Genomic DNA, 20,379 nt, shown 5'->3' on the forward strand with positions numbered 1-20,379 from the left:
CAAGCGTGAAAATTGATTATATTGATGATGTCTCAATTAAACAGAATAGTCTGATTGGTTAAAATCGATGTTGACCGCAATTACGATTTTCTCACTCTGACCAAATAAGGTAATTCCTCAGAAAAAAAAAAAGTCATCTAACAATTTTTTTAGTCTGCCTTTAAATGTTTCCTACCAATGGCTGTTTCGAAAAATGCAATGAGAAAGGCAGGTCACCTTGCTTGTTTGAGAGAAATGACGGGCAACACTTACCTCATTTATGCCTCTACTAGCAATTTTTCCCGCGCTTCATTTCAAGGTACATTTTTTGGTAGCTGGAATCAAGGGTTTTCGAAGTAAAAATTAAAAGAAAAGACTTAAAAAGTACAAAGTCTCGAGGGTTGACTATCCATCTCTACCTTATAAAAAATTGATCCTGTAAAGGAATTTCCTGGAAATAACCGTCCCTTATACTTTTACCTCTTTAATATTCTCGTTTTTTAGGCTAAATCTTTGTCGAATTCCCGATCTGGAAAATAGTTCTTAAGTTTTAATTTAGCACGTTCGACACCCCTTTTTCTTAGAGATGTCTTAAGATGTCCACATATAATACTTTTCATCTTCTGCACTGAATTTATAATCAGGTAATTTATACGAATAGCACGTAGCTCTTTTAGGGGCGATACCTTGGGTACGCCCTTTCTTCTCCGAATTTTCTGTTTATTTTGCTGTTATGTAACGGTCTTCGAGGACTATTTTCTGTTAAGATATCTTTTCAACTATGAATTTAATTTTGTTAGTGAGTTTTTTGTCTTTTCAGTTGATATTACCAATCTCGTTTAAGTTTTGCCCGACCTTGACCGTAAGACTAAGAAATTTTGAGCAGAAAGTCATTTTGTGAAGCGTAAACATCTCTAAGGTGTCTACTTAGTATGCGAACTCCGTTTTGCGTAGCTTAACGTGATTCGCTGGTTAAGTGTAAGAGGATGACGAAGGTTAGAGATTGACAGCTCAGTATGTGTCACCTTTAAAAGCAGTGACCCACAATTACCTAGAGAGATGAGAGCTAGTCCCCGTTGTATTAACCTGTGAGTAAGAGGGAATAAAGAAAGAGACAACATCAACGAGTGTTAGAATTTTATTTCCAACAAAGTGCAAATAAAACACGCATAATGCAATAGATAATCACTTGGCTATTGACCGGCGCTCGAACGGCAAACCATTTTCTTATTTGTTGTGCGCAAACCCACTCTCGTGAAATAAATCAAACAATAAATCAACTAATATTTATCGAGGTGAAGGTGAATATAGTGGTGGATATCAACCTGGCGGCATTGCAGCTTAGTAAATATCCACTGCTCTCGCTGACACTGAGGTGAATAAGCGTTTTATTTGTATATACCACAGAAAAAAAAAAAAGAATGGTTTTTATCGGCTTCTCGGAGGTGGATGGCACTCGCTAATCACTTCCGAACTAGCCAATCATCGTGCGCGAAAAGCACTATTCACCGATATGGTATAGGGGAAGTCAAGATATTTTATCTCCATATGTTTTAAAAATACCATTGACCACCCAGAAAAGCTCTCCAATCGTCGATCGCTTCTGGGTGAACATATATTTTTTTGCTAATCTCTTAACCGTCTGTGATTGATGATTCCACTCATACTTTCCTTCAGGCGTGCGTTTTAAATATGATCGCATACATACACTATTTTTTTCGTGAAAGCACATCAAATTTGCTGTTCACGTAGAAGTGGGTGCTCTTTCCATTAAGAGCTGACTCAAAGCGGAAATATTGTGGTTTTATCTACTCATACTTTGGCCAGCTATGATAGCATAGCTAATACTATCTTCCTCCCATTTTAATGACCTTTAACCGTATTCGTGAGATATATTACGGGCTGATAGGCTAACCTCTAACCACCTAAAGTAAAAGCAACGTTTTTTGAAGAAGTCCAGTTTAATTTTTTTGTTTTCATACTTATTCTGTTTTGTCTCAGGTACATCCTCTCTTTGATTTGTTTTGTTTTGTTTTTGTTCCTTTTTTTGGTTGTTATGTTTTTTTAAAGGCAAACTGTTGCTCTTCCGGCTTATCAACATAACCACCCGCAAAGCTGCGGGTGGGGAATAGTCGTCCGCTTTGCAGTATATAACAAAAGTTATTGACTAACCGTGGGGTCAATACAGATGTATAGGCGCATATCAAATCGGCATTATGCGAAGCCAAATATAATCGTCTCAGGGAAAGCGCAAAGGTGTATATCTGCAAAATTCAAGTGCAAATCAAACCTGCATAATGCAATGGATGATCACTTGGCTACTGACCGGCGCTCGAACGGCAAACAAATTTCCTATCTGTTGTGCGCAAACCCACTCTCGTGATATAAATTAAACAATAAATCAACTATTATTTATCGAGGTGAAGGTGAATATAGTGATGGATATCTACCTTGTAGCATTGCAGCTCGGTAAATATCCATTACCCTCACTTACACTGAGGTGAATAAGCGTTTTATTTGTATATACCACACAGAAACAAAAAGAATGGTTTTTTATCGGTTTCTCGGAGGTGGATGGCACTCGCTAATCACTTCTGAACAAGCCAATCATTGTGCGCTAAAGCACTATTCACCTGTATGGTATAGAGGAAGTCAAGATATTTTATCTCCATATGTTTTAAAAATATCATCGACCACCCAGAAACAGCTCTCCAATCGTCGATCGCTCCCGGGCGAACGTGTATTTTTTTGTTGATCTCCTACCGTTTGTGACCGATGATTCCACGCATACTTTCCTTCAGGCGTGCGTTTTAAATATGATCCCATACATACGCTATTTTTTTCGTAGAAGTACATTAAATTTGCTGTTCACGTAGAAGTGGGTGCTCTTTCCACTTAGAGCTAACTCAAAGCAGAAAAATTGTGGTTTTATAAACGCATACTTTGGCCAGCTATGATAGCATAGCTCATACTATCTTCCTCTCATTTTAATGACCTTTAAACGTGTTCACAGGAAATATTACAGGCTGATAGGCTAACCTCTAACCACCTTAAGTAAAAGCAAGGGTTTTTGTGGAGGTCGAGTTTATTTTTTTTGTTTGTCTCACGTATACATCCTCTCTTTGTTTTTGTTTTGTTTGTTTTGTTTTGTTTTTACTGCTCTTTTTTTGTTGTTGTTCTGTTTTTTTTTTTAATGGCAAATTGTTGCTCTTCCGGATTATAAACAAAACCACCCGCAAAGCCGCGTGTAGGAGTAGTCGTCCGGTCTGCAGTATATAACAGAAGTTATTGACTAACAGTGAGGCCAATGAGGCTAAACATTGAAACTGGGTTTTTTTTTTTGGACCTTCTGTTATCTCATTCAGTTTTGTTCTTTCCAGAGAGTCCAAAGAAGTTGATAAAACAAAGCTAGAGAAAAACAGGGCTATGCTCAAGCGCTGACGTTTGAAAGAGGAAAAAGTGAGAAAAATTCAGAAAAACTGGCTTTTCCCGCCCAAGTAGCAAACCAGAATACTTAATTTCCCTTCTTGCATGCTTGTGTAATCGTCTCAAGGACATAGATATGTAACAAATTCATATATCATAATTAACCTATCAGACAACAATAATGTCAAGAAATGAGATAAAATAGACGTATTCACCTGTGTATTTTTTTTTTCATTCATCACCTCTTAGTGGACGCTTTGCCCTGTGCGGCGAGTGTCACTTGCGAAGGATGTTTTGCTTCCGTAAAGATCTCCTCTACGGGGATCGAGAGAGGTGAATGTGAAGTATCTAAGTATGCTGAAAGACAGATCTACCTCGAACGGATGTTTTGTTACGACACTAAGTGGTCGTTTTCAACGTCGAGAATTTGAATACGAAGTCCAGTTAAAATTAACAGACCCTCCGGTTATTCTTCTAGCATTTTCCTTCCACACACCTTCGTCATTCCTTGAGTTACACCCATGACGTACCCGCAAAAGATTTTCCGACAACTTCTAATAAAGCCCATCTGGAGCTTTTAACCAGAGGAACTAGAGGAATCTGGCTGTATTATGGTTTCCTCTGTTTTAACCATGTTGTCTCATGAGGATTTAGGGATTCCCTGGGTTTAAAAACTCGCGGAATTACGTCTAAGAACTTCCAGAGGCAAACTAAGACCTGAGCACTTATTTTAAAACTACATTCCCGAGCTGCCATCGCGATTTCTTGATCGAATGCAAAACTAAGACATTTCATTCCCTTAAAAACCTAACGACTCGAACATAAAGTAATAAAAGCAAGAAAACAGGGAACGAAGTGGGGGAAAATATATATCCTTCCTCCTTCTCACGTTTTGCGCTAAACAGGCAGTGGCGTGATTTTCTTTTCCCGCCCCGCCGAAAGCCCCTTGATGTAAACCGCGAATGATTTCCGGTGATCAAGTAACAGGTTGGAAAATAACGTAAAGGAAATAGCTGTCATACCCTGACAAAGTCGCACCCAAACAAAACTTAGGCCATAAGGTGATCGCTCTGAACAGAAAACGATGGAAGGAAGGAGGCGACTCGAAAATCATTATTCTGAGCCACCTAACAGACATAACGTTGAACTCCATTTTTGCGAAAACCCGGCGTTCAACAGCTTAGATAGAGCTCCTTTTACTCCCAACAGCAGCGTGTTTAAAAATCGCCCTCCAAAGCAACCACATGTTGAGAACACGAGGAGCCGTCGGTATCAGACAAACGACAGACTGTCTCGGTCTTCTTCAAGACGAATGCGATGTCTGGTGGCTTTGAATATTCTGTTATTGGTATTGACAGTCCTATGCCTAGGTCTTACAAGTTACGTGTGCTATAGGATGATTTTTCAGAAAGAGGCTGAAGTGGGATCAAACGGTTGCGACAGTGATTTGCGCGCTGAAGGTAAGTGACCTTTGTGAACGCGGAAACACACAAAATACTACTAATAATGAAAAGTATACTGATTTGTTAGTTAATAAATATTAAAAGACTAGTAAGTTGAAGAAGAAGACAGAAAGGATTGAGAACCCCTTCTTTATAGAACGGAAACGATACAAAAGACATAAGACGTTTTTGGTTCTAAAGATCATTGCATGTGGGATGCTGCATGAGCCTTGAAGTATACCGAAAGGAAATGGAACAACGTACATCCCATATTGACGTTCTTCCAATGTTTTCGTGGTTTGACATAGGAGTTACAGCATGTCCGTCTTAACTTTGACGTCCTGGTTTAAGTACACAACGTTGACTATGTGCGATATGAGAAAGGCGTCAGACTTCATGTCTCTTTCCCATCCAGCTCTTTTTTGTCACGAAGCAACAACGAGAAGAAGCAAATAGACAAACAGAAACAAAAATCAGTGAAGGGAAAGGAATATAAAAACAAATCTTCCTTTTTTTTTTCTTAAAAACCATAGCTGCAAGAGTAATGTTTTTTCTTGTATTTCCGCAAGGTTGCCTCGTGCATGGAGCGGTAGCCTTTGAAGTTCCGACAGACAGGCTGAATAGATTTCGATGAACGCCCGGTGAAATTCCGTGAGAACAAAAATTTGTTTTTAAATTCCTGAGAGTGTTTTAAGGTTACCCAGGCAGCGATAAGAAAACTAGGTCATTTTATATTTAAACTTGGCCAGACGAAACATACCACACGCCGCCGTCTTAGAGTGAATAGTTTGTGGTGCATACTCATTGGGAAATGTTCAAACAACTTGGTACGTAGAAATGACTTTTTTCCGATCTTACGGAGATGAAGATATATGGAAGCTCGTTTCTGCTCATTAAGAAGTACTTATTTGACGAAAGGTTTCTTGGTTCGTCCATTACTCGTAAATTACAACCTGTTACAAGTTGTTCAAGAAACTGTATCACACTGTTCTGCGTCGACGATTTTTGGCCATGCCAAACCTTAACTACGAAACTGAAGGATGTGATAAAAACAGTAACATTGTGATGATAGCAAAATGCCACAGAGGTGATGCTAGTAAAAAAAAATCGAGAACGGCGACGTGATAAAAAAATTAACAATGACAAGGCTTGTTTAAATTGAGAGTGTTGCGACGGCGGCTGCGGAAATCCCAAGTAAAAGCCGTTAAAATAGTAGTCGAACAAGAGTTGTGCACGTGCATTCAACATATGTTCGCATTGTTTTCCACAGACGTAGTATCAAGGCTGAATAGTCGTGCAGAGGAAAATACTTTTCCGCATCGTTCACCGCTTCAGAAACCCTATACAGCGGTGTCATTTTTTTTAGATTAGCCCTAAAGAGGTATTATAACCTCGAGAAAGGATTTACGTCTAGGAAGTTATAAATTTACCTGTCGGAATGTCAACTAGATCCTTAGTTATGTTTCGTTTGGACTTGATTTAAACTAGCAAGGTCACTAATTATCATTTTCCCTCGTAACACTATTTCCTTAGAAACATTGATGCGATATGAGCAAGTTTTTTTTCATCGTAAGTCCCTTTTCTGAAACCTAACAAGCCAGTTTTTTGAAAAAGGAAACTTGTTAACCTTTCAATTCCCATGAGTGACCAAGACACATTTCTTCTTCAAGCAGAAAAGTGAAGAGTATGTAAAAATATCAATTAGGGGATTATTAGTTGACCCAATACCAAATTCTCTGAAATAACTTCATAAGAATAGAATAGTAGACACTAAGGAGAATAACTAATAAGATCTTGGGATTGCAAGGGTCAAGGACTCTATAGCTCATCGAGTTTCATCGTGCCAGACAATAAAAATTGGATCATAAATTGCCGGATTGTCGCTGTGTTGAAGTATCGTTTGACTGAACACGAAACAACTTTTAGTTTTCAACGACCCACCTGGGATTTTTCAAGCACCTAATAATCCTCTCCTCCGTCAAAAGAAAATAAAAATATATTCTTTCTGGAAATTCAGATAAAATGCAATGTTGGTGGAAGTGATTTAAATGCATAACGTTCCAGACTATCTGTGACTCCACTAGCTTCACAGTCTTACAGATATTTTCAGGGGGGTTAAACTTATCATTTTACTGGGGTTAGTTAATTCCGTTAATCCCCAATAAGAGATTGTTATGATTGTGGTTTTTTAAACTTTCAGACCCCCATCAATGGTCAAGTTTGCGTTGAGTCCAAGCAGACTTGACCATTCAGTGATAGACTGGTCCTGCGGTTGGTTGTAAATAATGTTCAATGTAAACATGATGGGCAATGTAGACTTGACGCGTGAGGTTTTGCTTTTTTGTGCCCTTCCCTTAGGCCAGCGTGCGCACTTCCTTGAAACTCATTTGAAAAAAAAATATAGGAAATAGCGGGTTTCATAAATGACCAAGAGATCAAGAACTCAGATCATGACCCTTTGATTTAACCGTACCCATTTTATCAGCTATGGAACAAGCAACGTTACAATAGTCTAAGTTGTGCATGGCACACAGAGTGCCAAAACTTAATATTTGACAAACTTAACATAATATTTTTCAACTTGCCATTTTTTAAGGTCGTTCTTCTTACGCACTCATTTTTTCGCAGGTGAGAAGTTCCAGAAAATTACCTCTGAAAATATGAAAGAACTGCGGACGAATATTTCGAGCATGGAAAACTTAAAAAAAAACTTTACCTTCCTTCAGGAAGCTATCAGTGATTTAAACGCAGTAAGTAAATTCATTCTTTAGGCAACAAGGTCAGGATTCACGCCCTGAGAGCAGCACGAAGAAAATAAAGAAACGCATACGGATGAAATTGACTGCGTAGGAATTAATTTTTTAGCGCGAGATGGTGAATTCGTATCAACAGGCCGACATGCGACGTTTTGTTTAATATGAGGATATAGATAAAATATCTAAATCAAGAGTAATTTTAACACACATATCATGAGAAATTAACGCAAAGATCACCTTCACGAAAACTCAGCTCGTGCAAATGCTGCTTTAACTTCCGAAGTAGGAAAAAAACAGCTTGTATTCATAATACATCTTCTCTGTACATGTTAGAAAAAAAAGAGAGAGAGAGAAAAAAAGGAAAAAAATTGAATTAAAATTTTATCTTATTTTGGTAAAATACCCTTTCACTGCACCCAATGAAGATGTCATGTTGTCGAAACAGACAAAATTTTGGTCTCTGAATAATTATAATAATTATTTTATATATTCCTCCTTGTGATATCTAAAAATTGTTTTATTCATGAAATATGGCTTCAAACACGCCGTGTTTTTTTTTTATTTTTATATCTTTATTATCAATTTTTCAGGAAAGAATTCATCTGCTTGAATCTGTAGAAATGATTTCGAATAATCTGACAAAGTTGAGAGAAGAGTATGAGAAGACTCGACAACAAGTTTTACACAACGTAAGTACTGCGCAAGAAAATTCTGTCAACCGCATGCAAATTGTATTTTGATATTATTTTGATAAATCTGTTGTCGTTGAATTGTCATAAAAAACCCAGAAACTAAAAGCTGAATGTTTTATGATTTGGTTTCGGTATTCAAAAATGAATGCGTTATGAGTTTGATGCGTTATTCGTGCATTAAATAATTGATTTATTATTTTTGTCGCAGAGACGAGCGATTACTTACCTCAACGTAAGTTCTTTAGAGCACGAGGATTTGTCCGATTTGTGGCGCAAATTGAATTCGACAGAAAATGAGCTCCTAGATGTCAAGAAACAGGTTAGTTGTCTAATAATCTACAGTCTCGCATAATCGAAAATTTTTTTCCTACATTCCGCGCCAAGCCGGACCTTCCAAAATTTCATCTTCCACAATTGATACAACAAAGAGAAATGTTCAAATGAGCTAAGATAACCTGCGGCTCTGAGAGGGTTTAATTTTTCGAAAACAAAACCACACCCAACAAAAACAAAAAGAATGACGAAAGAAAACCAACAAATGTCGCAAATCGGGTCAATTGGATCTCAGCCCTTTACTACGCACGCCTGCATTTATAATTGTGTTCAATTGGTTGCAAAGGAGTGAAGATATCACAATATCATTGAGAAAGTTTCCCAGTCTAAGTGCTTCCAGATCAATCACAGAACGTTGCAAAGCAGAATCCTTGGATTATTTTAGAAACACATCTACTCTGATCATGTGGAGTTTAACGATCATGATCCTTTTAGTTTAGTAAGGACAGGGTTTTCGTGGTCTAACTGCTCCTTTTTCTAACACAGGTGATTAACATGTCCAAGATTGTCCCACCCAGGGGACCTCCAGGGTACAACGGTACACAGGGCCCAGTTGGTGGTCCCGGACCAGTAGGACCGCGTGGATTGCCAGGTCCTGGAGTCAATCTAACGCTTTGTCAATACAAAACAAATAAATCAGAAGGTTTACCTGCCTCGTCAGTCATGACGCAGTCGATATCTGTAACAGAGCAAAAAGTAAGAAAGAAATTCCAACGTTTTTATCTACCTTAAGGGCCGTTTACTATGATATTAAACAGTTTCCACGCCGATCAAGGCAATCCGTAGTTTGACTATCTGCCTGTCTGACTGACTTAGTAGACAGAATGAAATACAAACTTGCGGTCAGACAGACACACAGACATACTTTCTAATTGTCTCACTAAGTGTCTGAAAGACAGACTGATTGCCGGACTAACTAAATGGCTTACAAACGGATTGATTGGCTGGCGGACTAACTGACAGCGGGCTGGCCGCCTGATTGACATAGCTACTGAGTTCCGGACTATCTAACCTCGTTAGTTTCCTTCTGTCTGTTTGATTGTCTGACTACCTGACTGTCCAACGGCCCGACTGTCTGATCATTTGTAGCCGATCTTATTTTTGACCGCCCCACCGCCAGACGACTGACTAACTGTCTGACTAAACAAGAAGAACGTCTGTGCATCTGACCGATAGACCGACCGACTTACTGGCTGAATAAACAAACTACGGACCGAGCAACTGAAGGACTTTCCGACTGGTTTATTATAAAACAAAGAAACGTACGAACGCATGAAAGGACGTACTAATTTTGAATAAAATATGAACATAGCTGTAAGAGAAAAGGCCACAGGTGCACCATTAGTTTGTCATGAGAATAAGACGCTACTTAAAACATGAATGAAATCGATATTATCATTAAATACTTTTCAATAATATACGATCTGACAATTTGTCTCAACCCTAGGGATTGGAGAGGTGGGCAATAATACAGAGAGAAACTCTTTAAAATAACTTAATGCCCTGTTAATGCTAGTTATTTATTTTCGTTTGTTTGTCTTTATGTTTGATTGTTTATTAGGGCACAAGAATAATCAGCGTACATTGTGACACAAATGACGCCAAAAATTGGCGATTAGAATCCACTGTTAATGGCCCAGAAAGAAAGTACGTGTGTAAGTGCGAAGGAACACTTACAACTGGAGAACCAACCATGTATTGTTACATTCATTACTGGGAATGTCCTACTTGACTCCACTCCATTATATACCATGGCAGTTCTGCTGGGCTGTCTTTGGCCTAACGACGGACAATTGCATGAACCCTTCGACTCCCATGAGTGACCCAAAAGAGAATTACTTCTTACAGTGTCAATGCAATATCAAGCAGATAAGAAAGGACAGATCGACGTTGATTCAATACCAAATTCTCCAAACTAATTCTGTGGCAGACAGTAAGGAGAATTACCGACGAGTGAAAGGGTTAAGTAGGCTGTTCCAAGCCCTTACTCGGTGAAGGCGAGTGAAAGAGCGACGTTTTTTAACTTTTTTTTTCTTTCGGCATTTTGGTGGGAGAGTAAAAGAGACCTCTGCTCCTAAATTCTTATTCTTCTTTCGATCATCCGCCTCTCTGTTTTCACACTCTCCGTAATCTAGGTTCCACTCACATCATTCCCTCGGCCTCCATTACGGTGCTTGTCCATTTTTCTACCCATTCATCCATCCATCCATCTATCTATCCATCTATTCACTCATCTATTTATCCATCCACCCACTTTTTTAGATCCAAAAAAAGCCTTTGACACGGTATACCACCAGCCTTTGTTTACTATAAATCAGAGTATACCGGAGTGCGTGGCCATGCCTTAAAATGGTGTAAATTTTACACCGTAAACACTCTTATTTATTAAAAGGATTTCAGATCGTACATGTAAACGGAGTACTCTTCTAAAGAAGCCACTCTATGGTGTGGAGTTCCCCATGTCAAGGGTCGAAGCGTGGGCCACTTTTATTTCTAATACAGGTAAATAATCTTACCAACATTAAACAATTATTCACCGAAGTTGAGGTGAATAGTGATATCCAACACTTTCACCGACACTGATGAATACTTGTTTTGTTACATACCACACAGATACTAAAGAATAAGTCCATCTCTTTTAAAATACCAATAAATATCGGCTGTCGGAGGTGAACAATTCTTTCTATTCCCTTCCGCACCAGCTAATCAGCTGCGAAAAAGGCATTTTTCACTTGTGTGGTATATACTAACCGATTGACTATCTTACCTCAAGAATGTAAGCAGATGATACTAATATGACTGTTACTGCCTTCAGCATCCTAAGGATGCAGCAGGCAGTAAAGACAAGCAGTAATGCTGTAGGCAGTAATTAGATCCTCAATCTAAAGACAGATTATATGTGAGCAGGATCAAGGCTGAGAGTGGCGACTCTCATCCCACAAAACTCATCCTTCAAAACTACATTACTGCAGGCAGTAATGCAGGCAGTAATACTGCAGGCAGTGATTAGATCCTGAGTCTTAAGACAGATTATATGTGAGCAAGATCAAGGTAGAGAGTAGAAAATTCATGGGAGGTTAACCTTATGTTTAGGCATGACCCGGATCTTAATCCAGGGAATTTGAATGAAAATAACGGTTGACCTTCAAGTAATTTAATATTCTTTACCGAAAGGTATGCCATGCAATAGGCTAGGATATATATATACATATATATATATATATTTATTGAGTAATGTAAATATGATTTATTCTACGATGGTTCCAAACATTGTCCAACTGAATACATTAACCTTTCACAAAGACAGAACAATAAGCTGCAAATTTATTAATTATTAATTAAGTTTTCCTTGCAGCTAACTGCACATTCTAGTTGTAAAATACAATCATTTTATTGTTATTATTGTCTTTAATTGCACGATATTTAATTTGACAGAGATGTAACAAAAAACAAAAAATAAAAAACAATTACAAAACAACTACAAAAAAACAGAGTAATAAACTGCGAACAATAACAGTAACAAAGCCTCGCTACAGAACTGGAGTAATAGATAAAAATATTCCTATTGCCACAGTTTCCAAGCTTACGTCTTCTTCATATATATTTTTTTTTAATTGTGACTCAAATCCTTGGGCGTACAGCTAACTGACACTTCCTCATCGTGGTAAAGAAAGAAATTTAAGCACGGATGGAACCCCCTTCCCCCTCCCTATAATTTGGTTTCGATATTTCCAAATATTTCATAACAAATGGAAGAAAGGTAAGCAAGATATTCTGCAAGGGGTCCGTACGTGATGTCGATGCTTTCTGAAGCCCATTTCCGCTACTTTGCGCTCTATGATAAAAAGAAGGACCTCTTCATCTATTGTAATATCCCCTCTCCAAAATGAAGCAATTGAAAGATTGCCAAACAGTTTTCGATGAATTACAAAAAGGCCCTTGGGAATTTACCACCGTCCGCGTTGCGTTCAAGGCGACATTCGATGAGCTGGGGTGACGCAAACGTAATGAAAGTCACAGCTCATTATTTTGCCTGCATATCACATCAATCTAACTGTGCTCCAAAAGCCCTGAATGTTATACTATTTATGATGGCGGATTGCCTTAGCTACGATCAATACTAATGAGGCGAGGTAAAGCAAGCGAATATGAGGTAATGCCATGCCCTTCAAAAAGTAGACCACCATGCAAGAAAATATTTTGAAGATGTTGACAAAAATATTACAGTCGTAAGATTCGACAGTGACATTTGTTCCGAATATAAAAGATCGGGTAAAAGGTCACCTTGCAAAAATTTGAGCAAAGCTAAGGAGTACTTGGAGTCGATGAAAGAGATACTTGAATCTTTGGAATGGAAATAATTACTTTGCAGTATATATATATACATATTTTTTATTTGCGTGCATCAAATGTTGGCTTGTGAAATTCGCAGGATACAGTGAAAAACACACTTCCTCCTTTCCTTCTTGTTTGATAAAGATGTGTACAAATTCCCGTTTTTTTTTGTTTTTTTTTTAACAATCTTAGCCCCGAATTAAAGGGCGGACTGAACTATTTCTACTTATTTTCCCTTTACCGAGAGAGGGTAGGTTTTATAACCTTAATTTATTTCACGTTTTTATTAAGTCCTCGTCAGCAAACGGTGAGCTCTGCGTCGTCGTGTGGTTGCATGTTTAATGCAAGAGTTATCTCTGCGACCTGAGATCGCCACCGTCAAAGGTCAGTCACGATATCGACTGGGACGAGGGTATTTATCCTTGGTAAAGAGTCCGTGGACATCGAAAACAAACTCAAAGAAGCTGTTCACATCAAAGACCAACGTCCAACGTCAAACAGAGGTGGAGGCTTTAAATTATCCGCTATTATCAACTACTTGTCGATAAACAAACGTCAAATAACCATGTGGTAACGCAGAGATCACTCTGGTGATGAAGACTGCGAGATAAGGTTGACAGCTACTTTTTTTTTCAGTATTTCAGACATTGTGCCGTTAAGCCCAGATCAATGAGTTGAACAGTCACATATGACATCAGTTTTCATGAACTTGCCGTTATCACTGTAATCATGGCAACCATCCAGTTCATTTATTATTAAAATAACTTTAAATGTTTTAGTAAATGTGAATTGTTATGAAACAAGCTAAGCATTTTTTTTTTCTGAGAACGTCGTCCAATAGCGAAGGGCTTCCTACTTTTCTGTCAGTATTGTTTATAGTATATATAGTATAACCTTAATGTTACTTGTTAATTAATTCGTGGTTAATTCTTGATTGGACATTAGAATTAAATTCCAGATGTTTAAGGCACTTTTCGGGTTCCAGAATCCGGAACGGAAATGGACTAGTTCTTAGCTATGTAACCCGTGATTCTACTCCTCACCAATATGGCTTCCGCGGTCTGTAAAATGACCGGGTCTTTCGATAAACGGGTCCCCGGGTCCTATTCACACGTTTGTGCATAAAATTGATTTTGGCCAATAAACAACAATTGTCAAAAGTTATTAAAGTATGATGCACAACTGGCTTTCTTTCAATAGAGATCGACTAAACTCTATAACTCAGGAAACATGAAAGTTATAATTATCACTTTAGATACTTAGAACATGTAGAGCCGCCCATGATTGTTCTAATCCATTAGAAATGGCTTACTAAGGCAGTCATATGTAATATTATTACATATTTAGGAGAGTATGTGTAGAAATTTCAATTTCTTGTATTGTAATACGCGGGAGACACCGAGTAGATGCTTGTGGTGAATTAAACATATTGTAATAAGGAATTGGTCAACTAATAAAATGAAACACAGTTTTTGTGGTTAAATGTTAACAGTTGTCATAGATATTCCCTTGCATCTCTTGCACCCCACCTCCTTTTAATCTCACCATTTTTTTGACCTTGAATAGAAAAATTGACGCATGCACCAAGCACGCCCTGAGGAGTAACTTTTCATCTGACACTAGCTCAGTATGTTACACTTGCAATCATATTATCTTCCTATCAACTTTATTGGTCTCATTTAGTAATTCAATGGCAGAAATGAAAAGAATAAAAGGGATTGCACGAATAGGAAAAGTATCCCATGTAAGGCGTAACCCAAAATCTGAGTAAAAAAATCTCATAATAAATTTAAATTTTAATAAAATTACATTAAATCTAATTAATTACTAATACTGCACAGTATAGTGCAATAAAAATCAGTCGGATAGAAATTAAGAGCGATGGCAAGGGTAGTTACTGGAGAGGAACCAGGTGCAGGGCATGTCAATATTGTAAATAGTGTCTAGTAGTGTAAAATACTTTTTAAACGTACTTGGACCAGAAAACTTGTCATGAGGGGCAATATTGCAGATAATGTTCCAGGGTTTTACAATTCTATTGAAAAATGAGACCTAGAAAGTTGCGTTTTTACCGTGAGCAGGTTTTAGTACGAGGGTAGGGTTCTTAGAACGAGATCGGCCTTATGTGACAAAATTAACATATCGACTAACATTTATGCAGTAGTGTAGTTTGATCGTTCGGGTGAGTGTAGTCCTAATATTTATGTCGGTATATCCGGAAATTCAATTATAGAGAAAGACAAGATCTCTGAGTTCCCGGTCTTTGAATTTGGAGGCGTTAAACTTTATATTTGATTCATGACTCCAGGTGTTCATTATGTATACTGCAATCCCATCGGCCAACTATGCAAGTTTTCGTTCACTGTATTTTAAGTAAAGGCCAAGACATTTTCTAAAAATTGCGAGTTTCTTGTCCAGGGAACTAACAAAAGTTTCTAATTAATGAAGAATACTATTTACTATTGTCTAGCGCGCGCTTTTCTTATAATTATGTATATAAAGTCGCGCCCTAATTATGTGCATGCAAATGATATCATAAAGATCATAAAGAATTTGAGGTCACGTGATTAATTACTCAGCTGACTGGGTTTGGTTTAGTCTGGTTCTCGTCGGTCATAGCACTTTGCTCAGTCCTTTAAGTATGTCCTTGAATGATTTCTCGTTCGTATCCCCTGTCTTCCTCTACCAATCGTAAAGTGCCTAATATCACTTTGACGCCAGCTGTGTCATCAGTTCTCTGAATCGAAATATCTCTCTAAAGTGGGCATCTAAACTATTCTGTTATCGAGGCTTTCAAAACATAAAAGTTGACTTTTGAGATTTTGCATATTTTTCATGTTCTAATAATATCTACCTCTACTAATAGTTAGCTGGGGTGTTCTTTTCTTCTAACGGTAACTCTAAAACCGCAGTGACCACAGGTTACTGGCTCCTCAAGTCTTTGAATGATTCCTTCCAAGATTTGTTTGTAAATCTGTGGCTCGATTTGATTAAACATCTCATGCCTCTTAATATCATCCAACCGTAAGTGGTTAATAGCTTTCTCGACACTGATTTTAAGAAGTTTCTCAAAGTTACAGGTTTGTGCAAATATCATGTCTGCCATGAAGGTATTTCCTGGTGCATTTCTTATCCTTTTGACGATATGTTCCTCGCACTTCTTATAAATAGCTTCTATTTGATACTCTCGAGCGAGCCTGAGCAAAGATTGGCAATTGGCGTCGTTGATGGCATTTAGAGTTTCGCCAGATACAGTGGAATAAATGAGCAGCAAAAGTTCCTTGAACTCACTCGCCTTTTTGCCCGGAAGAGGAATCTCGCTCAAGTTCTTTTCTTTAAACCCTGACAAGAACATCGTCTTAAACACAGGCGACCATTGTGCAAGAATATACCGGTGGACGTGGAATTTTTTATCTTCGACCACAAAAACTACGTCACTAAACAACAAGGACTCTGAAAAATCAGGTCGATCACTTGATTTTTTAGAAATTTTCCAAGTAGCCATCGTGGACCGATAAAATGAGACAGGAAACAGGTAATTGGGAAGAAACACAAGGAATCAACGTAACTCACAGTTAGCGAAATCGAAAGGCGCAAACCATAATACAAGCGTGAACTCTTGCATGAAATTATACTGAGTGGAGGGCTTAAATGAACAGTGTCACCGTGGCGTATTTGTTTTCTCAGTCGCGCACAAAACATTTTGAGTAAGGAAGTCTATGGTGCATAAGGGACTTTCCCAAAGAAATGAGTCACCAGATTGCTATTGTTCTCACTTGTAAAGTTTGTTAGTAAAAGAAAATCCTATTTAAATTTTGCTCGCATACCATTGCGTGACATTCTCAGAAAAACAGGAAGTTCATAATGTGATGAAATAAACTGGTTAGCATCTGTGTATCTTTCACTTCTCAGGAGCTGATTTTATGCACCATACATTAGGCACTTGCTGATTGGTCGAAAGAATCCTGCGACTGTTACATGACCTAACAATAGCAATCCTATGACTGTCATCTTTTAGGGTTTCTTTGGCAACCAAGATTTAAAAGCTTCATTTGCATATACCTTAGGAAAGGGACTGTGCCCTCAATGAGCGAGGTTTTTTTAAATTTTTCACCATTACATATGCTTGGGTAGCACTGCAATGTCAGGTGATACTTTCTAATTTTCATTGCTTTGTCTTGTGGTATGTAGATTTGGAGCTGAGGGTAACTAAGACGAAACGCTCCGAAGAAGGGCTGACGCTCGAAACTCCAGCTTTGAACCTTTTTTCGGTGGCCCATTATTTACATTATCAACTCGGTTGATAACACCAAAACTATCTTTTTTCTCGTAGTTAGCCTTGATTTCTGCTGTAGAGTGGGCTCACTTACTGAGCAGCGGCTGTTTAACAAGCCTGACAAGTACTCTTATCTCGAGCCAAGGGTTATTTTGGCTCCTAGTCAGCGGTATGGTCGCCAATGGCGAGATATTATCTACTCACTACATATTATGTCCTTTTCTTACTATAACGTACAGTGAAGTCCATAATAATTACCCTTACATGACGTACTTACGCAAATAATGTCGACCATACCGCTGACAAGGAGCCAAATTAACCCTGGGCTCGAGATTGGTAATACTCTTCAAAGAAAGCTTGGGCTACCGTTCTATGTCGTAATCTTTTTCACTTTAGCAGCAAAAAACTCTTTTTCTTTTCTCTGTACTGTGTTCACTGTAATTGTTGTTTTGTTTTGTTCTTGTTTATTGTGATTGTTATTATTTTTGCTCAACCATGGCGAAATGTTTGATCAACATTATTACTATCAGTGATATCATACATTCCATGACCAAATAGGGGAAAGAAAACTAAAACACTTGGCTTTCAAAACTGATTTTAAAAACACTTGCCGATATCGATGGATACGGTGATAAAACGCTTGTTGCACACGTTATACCATGAACTAGTCCTCCTACAACAAAGAGTGTTTAGTTTTGTATTTCGTAAGACAATGGACTTCATGGCATGTCGAATATTTCCTACGCTGGATGAGAGATTTTCCAGACCTAATACCTTCTCGTAAAAGGCGTTCCCACTGTTGTCTTAGTGATAAATCATTTGAATCACTTGAGAACACCGCAAAAAAACGCGTTCCGGCTTGTGGGCGAGACTGAACGATTTCACGGGAAAATTTTGCGCTTCCTTCTGTCACCTTTCCCGAAGCATTGGATAACAAAGACTTTGTATTCGCAATCAGGAAAAAGACAAACTTATTTTTCGTGCATATGAAGCGCAGAAAAAAAAAAAGATTCACAAAACTAGATCATTTGTTTAAGTTCAGAGTTCTGTTTGGAGTTCGGCTTAATTTCCGAACTAAAGGCGACTTGAAATTGAGGCATACCTCTGAATCAAACCTATTAATTTGGGGGTAATCAGCAATCGAACGTCAAAACTTCACCTTTGTCATCAAATTGTCAGCAAAGCCCACACTGCCGAGTTTTCCTATGACCGCATAAAATTTCAAGCCAACGATTAAAGCTGAATTTTTCTTTCAAGATCAGAAATACATCAACTTCCGAGGTTTTGAGAATGTAAAACGTGATCGTTGAGCTTGTGCTTGTCTGTATAAAAATTTGAAAGAGGTTCCGTCTGACTGACTCTCTTAAAAAGATTATGAAGTCAAATGTATGGCAGATTACTTCAGCTCAAGGTCTATAAACGGTTAATTATAAACGATGCATACGTCAAGTATAAAATATCTAATAGCACTTCAAGGTTGTCCGCAAATATTCAACAAAAAGCTCCAAATAGATTCTTTCTTTATTAAGTATCAAATCATATATTAAAACATTTCTGATATCGTTATTTACCAAAAGAATCACGAAGTCAAATGTATAGCTGCCGCATGCAATCATTTGGCAGATTACTTCATTTCTAGGTCCACAAGCGGTTAATTATAAACGATGCATACGTCAAGTATGAAATGTCTAATTAAATAGCTCGTCGCGTCATAGGTTGTCCGCAAATATTTGACAAAAATCTATCAATAGATTCTTTCTTCATTACGTATCCAATAATGTAATCAGCATATATTAAGCATTTCTGATGTTATTTGCAAAGAGAAATACTATTTACGATGGTATTAGTATTACAGGGATCTTATAATTCGAGAACTTTTTCACGGTTTCTTTACAAACGGAACGAAGGTACAATATTTTCCAAGCCTACACAAATACTGCAACATCTGGCAGTCGACTTAAACAAAAGATGTGTTGATTTATATTAATAGATGTGTGGTATCCATGCACTTAAAAACGTCAATGTTTCTTTCACTTTCTGTAATTGAGAAATATCAAGAACCACCATAGAATACTTATTAATTAAAAGAAGCATTGAGTTAAACACAAAATCATACCCCGTTATAAAGAGGGTCTCAATGGGATGATGGCTTTTACGAGAAACGGTTAAAATTTTAGCCATTTTACGGCTAACGGTTTATATCTTTCCATTATTCTTACCAGAGAATTTTTTACGGTTAATTTTTTTACGACTTATTGTGGATAGGCCCTAAAAAATTTGTCAACGGCAAACGGTAGATCCCATTGAGACTCTCATCACCAGTTTCCGCGCGGCGCAGATCCTGTATTTTCTTATCATTATTATTTTGTAATTATCGTTTGTCTGCTTTATTTCATATCCCTTCTTTATCATTACTTTTTTATTTCATTTCCACTCCTCCAATATAGGTCAAGTTAGGAAGGAAGATTACTCCAAGTCATACTGACCCTTTCACTTTGCAGTTCTAAGCAGACACTCTCTCTATTGAGTTCCATATATACCTCTTCTAGTTGCTACTCCAGAAAATTCCCCGTCTGATCAATTCAGTATTCTTCGGTTGATTATTTTTCCATTTTAATTATCTGTTTACTTAATATTTATTTGATTTCTACAGCGCCTTTGGAAATGAAAGGCGCACTAGAATCCCTTTCTTGCGTGACGAAATTTAGACTATTGTTGATTCGTTGTGAACATTACGCAGTCACGCAAACCTCCTCAGGAGGTGGAAATGGCTTAGCTTTCTGCACGGTTGCACGGCAATACACTGAGTTGCCAATAGCTGCCATGGTGATACCTGGACTGGTCTTTATGTTAGCTAGGCATCTTGGCAAGGAAATGCAGGCGTTTGATTTAAATTTCAACAAACAAAGATTACATATTTATTGAGTAATGTAGATTCATTTCATATATATTATAACATAAATACGGAAACATTCTAAAACAACACTAAGTCATGTGTAGAGAAATAGTTCTTGTTATCGATTAACAGAGGCAAAAGCTTGTTGTATATAGTTATTTAAGAACTGAGCTCGGCCTACTGCTCAGTGTCCAACCGCAATGTTCATTCAAGCTCATTCTAATAATTATAACGATAAAAATCG

At 37.8% G+C, this 20,379-nt stretch overlaps 2 protein-coding genes across 2 annotated transcripts; one reads left to right on the forward strand and one right to left on the reverse strand.

The window, feature by feature from the left end:
• The first annotated feature begins 4,448 nt into the window (after nucleotides 1-4,448).
• On the forward strand, nucleotides 4,449-12,060 carry LOC131768550 (uncharacterized). The gene is made up of 6 exons (XM_059084270.2): nucleotides 4,449-4,865; nucleotides 7,476-7,597; nucleotides 8,194-8,292; nucleotides 8,504-8,614; nucleotides 9,115-9,324; nucleotides 10,190-12,060. The coding sequence occupies exons 1-6, from the start codon at nucleotides 4,490-4,492 to the stop codon at nucleotides 10,358-10,360; spliced, it is 1,089 nt and encodes a 362-aa protein (XP_058940253.2). The 5' UTR covers nucleotides 4,449-4,489; the 3' UTR covers nucleotides 10,361-12,060.
• A 3,233-nt stretch (nucleotides 12,061-15,293) lies between these two features.
• On the reverse strand, nucleotides 15,294-16,532 carry LOC131768584 (BTB and MATH domain-containing protein 36-like). Its single transcript, XM_059084310.2, has one exon. It carries the CDS (start codon nucleotides 16,466-16,468, stop codon nucleotides 15,830-15,832), a length of 639 nt encoding a protein of 212 aa, XP_058940293.2. The 5' UTR covers nucleotides 16,469-16,532; the 3' UTR covers nucleotides 15,294-15,829.
• Between the last annotated feature and the right edge of the window lie 3,847 nt (nucleotides 16,533-20,379).

Source organism: Pocillopora verrucosa, chromosome 5 (assembly GCF_036669915.1).
Source record: "Pocillopora verrucosa isolate sample1 chromosome 5, ASM3666991v2, whole genome shotgun sequence".
In the NCBI taxonomy this organism is placed as follows: Eukaryota; Metazoa; Cnidaria; class Anthozoa; order Scleractinia; family Pocilloporidae; genus Pocillopora; species Pocillopora verrucosa.

Coding starts and splice junctions, on each gene's coding strand:
- LOC131768550 (XM_059084270.2), top strand. CDS start 4,490: ATGGAAGGAAGGAGGCGACTCGAAAATCATTATTCTGAGCCACCTAAC. Junction 8,615..9,114: donor TCCTAGATGTCAAGAAACAG/GTTAGTTGTCTA, acceptor TTTCTAACACAG/GTGATTAACATGTCCAAGAT. Junction 9,325..10,189: donor TATCTGTAACAGAGCAAAAA/GTAAGAAAGAAA, acceptor ATTGTTTATTAG/GGCACAAGAATAATCAGCGT.
- LOC131768584 (XM_059084310.2), bottom strand. CDS start 16,468: ATGGCTACTTGGAAAATTTCTAAAAAATCAAGTGATCGACCTGATTTT.